At 42.3% G+C, this 9101-nt stretch overlaps 1 protein-coding gene across 1 annotated transcript in view; it reads left to right on the top strand.

Annotated features, from left to right (window-relative positions):
• The window catches only part of LOC8031910 (putative fatty acyl-CoA reductase CG5065), a 137931-nt gene extending 131583 nt beyond the window's left edge, over positions 1-6348 (top strand). The window contains exons 8-9 of the mRNA XM_042293585.1: positions 3994-4115; positions 6051-6348. Of these exons, the coding sequence (XP_042149519.1) occupies positions 3994-4115; positions 6051-6348 (420 nt within the window). The remainder of the gene's footprint in view (positions 1-3993; positions 4116-6050) is intronic.
• Positions 6349-9101: the final 2753 nt, after the last annotated feature.

Below are 9101 nucleotides of genomic sequence, written 5' to 3' on the forward strand. Positions count from 1 at the left end.
AAGGGCCTCTCCACTTCCTCGAGGAAGGCACGAGGGCCGACGCTGGCCAATCGCGAGGACGGATCCGCCGTCGCTATTGTCCAGCGCCGGCCCTTGCGCCTTCCTCTAGGAAGTGGAGGGGCCCTTGAGTTTGAGTGTAGTTTGAGTGAGGTTTCTGAATTCGGCGGTTAATCTTTAAAACGAGAATGGGACCCGTTCTCTGTAATTTGCATCATTCAACCACATGTATTCCGGGTCTTTGTCGGCCACCATTTTACGATTAAAGCTTTAAAAAATTCGCTTATAACCTTCGAATAAGACAACGGTTTGTTGAGAAATGTTGGAATCCGGACTAGACAAATAGCGCTACATTCGGGCAAAAACTGAGCATTCGATGATGCATAGCTTTTTCTTTGCATAAAAAAAAGAAAAAAAAAACCCAAAAAAACTCAGTCTATTCTTTTTTTTTCTGGGGGGGGGGGGGGGGGGGCACATACCCTAGAACAATTTGTGTATTAAGTTCATCGAAAAAATGTAAGGTATTCAAGGTCACATTCGATACGCATTGATAGAAGTTTGGTCCTTCACTCGACTTTTTTATTGCCATCATGTCGACTAGCGTGTAGCCTCAGGATATACAAATATATTGCCCCATACTCGTTTACGCAAACTAAAAGTGTGAAGTTTTTAAATTTCTAGTTTGGTGAAGGGGTCGTTTTTATTCAATCGGCTGAATTTGAATACATATTTAAAAATAAGTTTAGAATGTCAAAAATTGCGGACATTTCAGTTTACCATTTGGGCATTCTGTCATATATGTAATCTAGGATAGCCAACTTTGGCATGTAAAATATAGGACCTAAAAATACTAAACTCGCATCTATTATAAAGAGACAAATTATAAAATGGGGAGAGCATTCATATTCCACATTCTAATGCGTGCCAAGAGTACTATCGGTATAGATACGCTATATTACATGAACATGCCGGAAATCAAAAGTGACAGATAATTAACGAAAACTTACCGCGTGCTGTTACGTAATTCACAAGAATTTATCCCTAGATGTGGTGAAAGGCTTGCATATAAAGAGATGTATCATGCTTGATTATATCTTCTTTTTTGTGCAATATACTAACAATGCTAAGTATTAAAGTTATTACAAAACCCCTCATAACACGGAGAACTCCTTGTTTTTTGCGGTTATAATTATTTTGCAAGGTTTGGAACTAGTTCAATTTAAAGTTTTATTTCAGATTACTTCCAGGTTTGTAACGCTTCATTGATCTCAAAGTAAACGAAGTCATAATATTTTTTTCATATATTAATCCAGTTGTATTTTTATTTAAATTAATTATAGGAAATATATATTTTTGTTATGATGTGATTTTAAAGATTGCGGCTTGATTTATTTCTTTACTTCATAATACATTTTCGTTTAAGCTCAATATAAACGCCCATGGAAATCACAAAAAAAAATGTTAGAGAAGAGGTGAATACAATTGTTTTTGGGCAAAGGGCTTGATTTTAAACATCAGTCAGATTTGTACAATTACCATCATAATTTAAAACACGATTTAAATCATCTTGAGTTTTATTTTATACCTCTAGTAGACACCAGCTGAGCTATATACATTATAGAAAATTTATAACGTTCTCTGCCTGGACTGCAATCAGAAAAAACCGTCTTTCTTGTAACATATTTTGAACATAAATCTACTTTATTTCTTGGTTGAACCTAGGATCTTGAAGTTTTCACTACGCAGCCTGACCAAACTAGGATGACATAAAAACTAAAACAGAACAGCTACGTTAAATGTAGCCTATGCCTGTTACTGTGAATAGCAAAATAATATTCGGTTTTGGCATTTCCATAGGGCTGGGTGGAGGGACTACAAGGAGTAAACCTGTTGGTGGCTTCAGTGAGTAGAACGGTCTTGCGCACTCTGATAAATTTAATTTTATTAAAATGCCGGAATTGGGTGGTACATATAAATGAAATTCTGTTTTGAACAACGTCAGTTAAATGAATGTTATTGTTGACAATAAAAATAAATAAAACCATCAGCTCTGCACGTTTTAAAACTCGAATTTGACAAGAAGCTATTCATGGTTGCTCATCTGATTTTGCAAATATCGATTGAAAACTGCTAGCATCAAAATTAAAAATATAAAACAATATTTTTTTAGACTTTTTGTGTGCTGGAGCTATTTTTAAGTCAATGTAAAAAGATGGCTTTAAAGGTGCAGTTGAAACATTTGCTAATAAAACATGATAAAAGTCAAAAGGTTTCTGTCTATCATGTTTTCGTATGTCAGCTACATTTTCGTACCCTTACTGAAAACACTGTCGGATCCTGATTTCACACTATATATTTTGGTTTAATATTGCAATGATTGACTGAGGAAAAAAATTGGCTTCCGTACTTTTTTAAAAAAAGCAATGCTCCTCCTAGCCTCGTCCTTGCGGAAAGACAGCACACAATTTCACAATTCAGTTCAACTCAAAATATGATTGGTTTGATTACTGACACCCAGACTGCATTTCTAATTTCAATGCTTTAACGCAGGTTATGACACGGTCGCGTTAATGAAATACACTTTTTTAAAGTTCACGCGAAGTTTAGAGGTGGCCATACAATTTGTTGTGTAGTAATCAAGGGTCATGAGTTCGTAATATATGAAGGCAAACTCTTGCTTTCACTTTGAACCAGAGGCAAAAGAATACTAAAATATATACTTAACAACGATGTCTCAAATTTATTGTTCTGTTCGTTTTCTTTTTATTGTTTCGGGCTGAAGATTTATGCCATTCACTAGCTTGTCTGCTTTTTTTTCTCAATTACCCTTGCTTCACCTTCAAAAACTTCCCTAAATAAAAAAAACAAAGAGCAGAGCTTATGACAACTAGATAGTATGCACTTAGAAGAACAAGATGTGGTAAAAAGCAAATAAACTAAGTACTTCCGAATGTCTTATCAGGCATGTGAATACAGAGATAACCATATACTGTAGAGAATAGAAACGTAAACTTATGTGAATGTAATCTAAGTGTGCATTTACGGATGTAAAGGTGCATTATTGCTATCTGAGATAGTTTGACTTTGTAAAATGTCACGTGAATAGTTTATGAAACGCTGGGTTAATTGTTGTATATGTGCCCTTCTTTTGGAATTCCATCGTTTCCTATGGCATGAAACTGCTATACAGGGTGCATTTTAGGGTTTACAAATTAGTAAAAAAAACCGTGAAAGCTACACCAACGAAGTTTATTCAGGGACTTACACGGCCAGAGGGACATAATATAGGGGATTAATAATTGTCGTGATTAGTGGAACAATTAACAGAAAATGGTTAGTTACCTTTAATTAGAGAAATAAAACATGTATGGTTCCGGGCGGAAACTTGCTGCGCGTCAATGCAAAGGACTTAATCAGTAAAGGGGTATTCACACGAGGGATTTCTCCCCGACACGCGCGCATCACGAGACGAAAACGCGAGGCTTTTGCACGTCGCAGAGCCTGACGTTTTCGTCGCAGGATGCGCGTGCCGAGGAGAAATCCCTCGTTTGAATACCCCTTAACATTCAGAAGTCTTCGAGCTTGTGAGAAGCGCGGTAGAACACTCAAGCTACTACTCATGCAGCAGGCACGAGCTGTCAGGCCACAAATCGCACCGGCAGTCTTTCTTTTGCTGCATGACAGGTAAATTTAGCGCTGCACCGTCCTTTTCACGTGCTGTAATTATTTTCAAAAATACTTATTTAGAGGTATTTGATGAAGCTCAGCGAGAATCTAACTGAAACAATGTGTTTAATTTTATTAATGAAGAAGTTGAACAATAAATATTAGTGTTTTAGCCGATTTATCGTGACAATTAGCCACCGATATTGTGAGCCCCCGTATAGCTCACCTTCAGAAACGGTATCTGTGTAGCTTTCACAGCGTTTTGAAAACAAATCTGAAAAGCCTAAGTATATAACACCCTCTATATTTAACTCCCGCTGTTTAACACAGGGCGGTACAGGTGTGGTAACAACCATCGTGGGAAACAAAAGTGCAGTCATGGACATCATTCCGGTAGACGTCGTGGTCAATGCACTCATCGTCGCAGCTTGTCAAGCGCCGAAACGAGAAAGGTAAGCCCAATTCAAAGCTGTCAGGACACAAATAGCCATCTTGGTGTCTCATGGTCACCCAAATTGTACAGCGCGTCCACTTGCCGAACGCTCATTCCCTGCCGAATTGTGGCGTTTGCGAACCAGGTGCCAATGTTTCGAAACCAACCTATATTTCTATCAAAAATTTAGTGATTTTCTCCAAATTTCAAAGGAAAAATGAAACCGGTTTTGCCCATTTTATGTAACTGGCGCCCTCAGCTTCATGTATTCGATAGCTTTGTCCGCCTCCATTTTTTGTCATTAAAAATATCATAAAATCTCTTGTAACCTTTGAATAACATAACGGTTTGTTCAGAAACTTTGGCATCTGGCACGAATCGCGTGAGCTACGCTTGGGCGAAAATGAGCGTTCGGTGACGCGTAGTTTTTTATTGCGGGGAAAAAAAAAAAAAAAAAAAAAAAAACGAAATTGTTTGGGGGTGAGGTGACACCCTGTACATAGCTTTGAGTAAACAGAAACTGAGATTTATTTAAATGAGGTACTTCAAAGTGATCATTCAGACCCCGAATGAGCCTGGCATCGATTTGACAGAAAGGTTATAACGGATCCCTGTCGAATAACAAGCGCCATCTGCGGAGTTGTCGGCGAACTACAAATGAAGGGCAGTCAGAACACGTTGCCATTGTGTCGTAGTATTGGTTAGGTGTGCTGTCTATGCCCCATACTACCAATAATAAAAAATATTAGGTAAAAATTATGGGCCACTTCACTCCGCGAAGGTGTATTACCAGGAAAGCTGTTATGCACACGACACAGATGACAAAAAACCTTTGCGCATGCTCCTTTAAAGTTCTCCATTTTAGCAACATGATGTGTGCGTCTTTTTTATGCGTTCTCTGCCCCGCGACTTTTGTCGTATTGTCTGGTTTGCCGCATGCGTTTCGCGTTTCGTTCCGGATCTTCATTGGTGGTGTTTGCCGCCGTTGACAGTCTCGTTGCCCTTCCCGCCGTTGCCCTTCGTAGGCGCGTTGCCCTTCTGGGGACCGGACGATATTTACCATACGCGGCCTCCGCATTACGGAGACAGAAGAGAAGTCAAATAGACCGATTGGTAAATTACCCGAGCATGAAGGGGAGTGCAGGGTATGGTGTTGCACGCGCCGCACGTGCCGGCGTCTGCCGCAGTAACTGTTCTAAAGCAAAAACCTAAAACAAATGACATCTTGCGCGCATGTTCGTCAACGCTTTATTTTGATTATTTACTTTGCATCTTATATACGGGGAAGGCGTGCGCGTGCGGCGCGTGAGGCGTGGCGAGCGTACAGTTTTAGGTCACGCACACGAAAAATGCCCGGAACCCTAGCCATAAACAGCTTTGCTCTGAAAACCACAGGGACTCCCAAACGCCTTCTTACGTTTTTATTGTTTCATTTTTTTTTATAAGACACCCTGTGCAGGTAAGGGATCACCGCCGTTTTTTTTTATCTTCTTACCAACTTTTGCGGGCTGAACACCTTTTGCTCTCCTTAACAGGGTGCATGCCACGTATGGCATTATGTCGTACGGATAAATTGCTTTTCTAAGCCTATCTGCTAGTATTCCAAAGCTGTCCTGCGGTGTGCAAAAATCCGACTTTTTTTCAGAGCGGAACATTGACACACCAGAGCCATGCCCTTCTTATAAGTTTTTTTTGGGGGACGACCTATATTCCAAAATACCTCATTTGTTCTGGAAATCTTTTCCGGGTTTTCAGTGTGATGAGGTAGTAGAATGTCTCCAGATAGGCGTCTGGGGGATGCGGAGAGCCTTTAGTGTCGATGTGAAGGATCTATTTTACTCTTTGCCACACGACCGGCTGCTGGCTTTCGCCCTTCATACCTTAATAATTCTTGCGCATATCTACCAGACATTATAGGAGCGCTTCAACTGCATTATTCTTTGCAACCATGCAGAAGCACGTCCCAAGCGCTATTCGGGCAGGATCCCCCGGTGTACAACTGCGCAAGTGGCACCATCAACAAGATCCTGTACAGCGAAGTTGCGCACCTTACCACCAAAATGGGGCGGAGGCACTTTCCGAAAACACTCTGTGGTCGTCCAGGATTGGACATGACGATGAGCCGATCCTACCAAGCCGTCGCCGTCTTTGTCTTCAACTATATTCCGGCCCTGTTTTCTGACCTCGTGCGGCCAAAGAAAGACCAGAATATAAGGTTGGCATTCTATTCATTCAGCATATTTTTAATCTAGTGCGGTATCGCTGATACCTCTGATGATAGTTAAATAAGTCTCGTTCTCGGGTTTTCTGCGTTCATATATTTCCCTTGCGTGGTATTATATATTTTGAACGAAGCTTAGCGCTGTATAACAAGCGGAAGAAGTCAGCGCCTGCACATAGAAAAGTCAAACAATCACCGAATGTTCATTTAAGTGGTACGTTTTACCGGGTGACATTTTAAGATGCAGCTTCCTTCCTGGGAAATATGAAATCAATAGAATTGGAAGTGTCATCCGCGGACGTCAACGCAGACGACCGAGTTAACTAGGGTTGTAATTAGTTTGTGGAGCCATCACCTTGCAGGCGCATCAAGCGGAGGACGCACAATGTGGACTGCTCGCTGCACCTACCGAAAGATTGCGTCGCAATTCTAGGTACCATGGTCTTGATACATAAATCGAGCGGTATATGGGATGTCCAGATTCGAATGCTGTGATGCTAGGATGGTCTCATCTCTTAGGCCTAAAGAAACAATGATTTAATATATTAAGTGAATGCTTTTACGATGGTAAGATCATCGGGTACACCGACATTGCGCACGGAACTCGAGCCATGAGCCAGAAGTCTAAATAATATTATTGATTCGTGCTGTATGCACAACCATATGAAAATTACCGATCACATTCAAAGGGGTAACGGCTGAATTTTATTGACCCGCTAAAATGTTTACTTCCATAAGACGACAAAGTCCAATGAGAAAGTGATTTCTTATAGTCATTTTCTTTAGCTTTTATTGCTTCTGGTTTCCATCATATTCAGCTTCCACACTGCAGAATATCTAAAGCAAACATTTAACGTATCATAGACTACCAATAAGGAGTTTTTTTTTTTTGAAAGATTACGTCCGTATCAACAGTGTCAAAGGCATAATAATGTCCATCGTGCAGGGTAGCAACGCTGCCGTAGTAGCGAATGGTGATAATTGTGATGATGATGATGATAATGATGTGACGATGAGCGAGCGACGTGCCGATTTGGCGATATGAGCGACGTGCTGATGCATTTTCGGCGCGGCTTGATCAACACCCTTTTATTGTAGCGTCTGCTGCAATCGGTGTTAAAGACATCATTCAGTCGATTCTGAACGTTTCTATACTCTATTTCACCTTATGATGTACCGGAAGAAAACCTACGGGCGTGAGCTCCCTGCTCTAGAGCACATCTCGGCGGCACATGTTCTCGCGCATTACTAGGCAGCTGCCAACGTTATGATCTCGCGCTTCTAGAATTCGCTGCGGGACAACATAAGATGAAACGGAGTATAGGGATTATTCTCTGGGCGGCCATATCAGTGTGCGCTGCTGCTGAGCTCGCGCTGGCGGCGAGCTTCCGCAGTCCTTTTGGAGCGTGCATTTAGCACCATCTAGGTTGCCGGTCTTAACAGGCTATTAATGCGAGCTCGTTCTGACCATGCGCTCTAAACATCGCCCTCAAATATGGCGTCCAGTGAATACCTCCTATAGAGACGGATGTCTTCCGAATTGGCAAGGATCTAGCAGTGAGCTCAGTCGCTTTATACAATTCTGTGGAGCCTACTATTTTTGTGTCAAGTAAAAGGACGAATCCGGGACTGTTGTTCTGCTTCACTGCTATGCAACCTCTACTAATGGACCTTTTCCACATACCGATGGCACCAGGCGGTGGCTGCACGAACTAAAAATCGAGGAAGTGACCTACCTGCGCTACCAATCGATAATGGGAGCTACGCTACCAGTTTCTTTGCACTCTGAGCAGCGGCGCCTGCCCAACGCGACTTTAAAGAGGGGCATCCGTGGCGTCCACCCAAACGTCGTGTTTTCCTTTCCGTCAACGTTCTTTTTTTGTGTAACACAATTATATATATGCTGCAGTTACGTGTTCTACTCGCTGATAGACAGCCTCCTTCCAATTTTCCTCGATTTTTCATTCCGACTTCCGCCGCTTGGCATCGGGCGCTCGCGCGTGCGCTGAACGCTTCTCGGAAAAGGTCTATTGGATTTGACGTCAACAGTGAACTGCCGGTTGCGGCAGAATTTAGTGGTCATGAGTGCGTCAGGCGCGGTGAGTTGTAGCTTTTTGGTTTGAGAACGTTTCACCGCGCTGAGGCTCTGTGTGACCCAGACATTCGTGCTCGGCATGCCGCTTGTCAAGATAATCGTTGAATTCGTTGACACGCTTCACGCGAAGCGCATATGTACCTACAATTCGCGGCTGTTTGTCGACGCGCAGTAAAACGCACTCAAACGGAGCTGTCTGTATGCCCGGACATTATTTGTTTTCGACATTGTCTATTGCCGGTCGCGTTGCGAGCAGCGCAATCGCGTTTCGAAGAACAATAATTGTTGGGTATCGGTGTTACGTGCCAAGTGAGACAGAACACCCTGATAGGCTTAACGCGGACGAGAATATAGCTTTACTAATCCAAGACATAACTCATGTATGGTCCCGCTCGAGGAGGCTGGGAACAAAAGCGACGCAATCTTGGGCTCTCGCAGTGGCGTTTGCCGATGTCCTCGGAACCGTGCATTCGAGCACAAAACTTCACTACACATCTGGCAGAGAGAGGTCTTGTTGAGTGAAAGACAGGATGGATGTGCAGGAAATATCAAGGCGTGCTACGCGATCATCTGACTGGAGCTTTTTGACATGGACCCGGAGGAGCACCGGAACCTACAACGCGTCAGCCTGTCACAGTTCCTGCAACTTCCTTCGCGCGTGAAACCAAGGATCGCGCTACAAATCGTAC

The sequence above is a fragment of the Ixodes scapularis genome, unplaced genomic scaffold (genome assembly GCF_016920785.2).
Source record: "Ixodes scapularis isolate PalLabHiFi unplaced genomic scaffold, ASM1692078v2 PGA_scaffold4__175_contigs__length_147842914, whole genome shotgun sequence".
NCBI lineage: Eukaryota > Metazoa > Arthropoda > Arachnida > Ixodida > Ixodidae > Ixodes > Ixodes scapularis.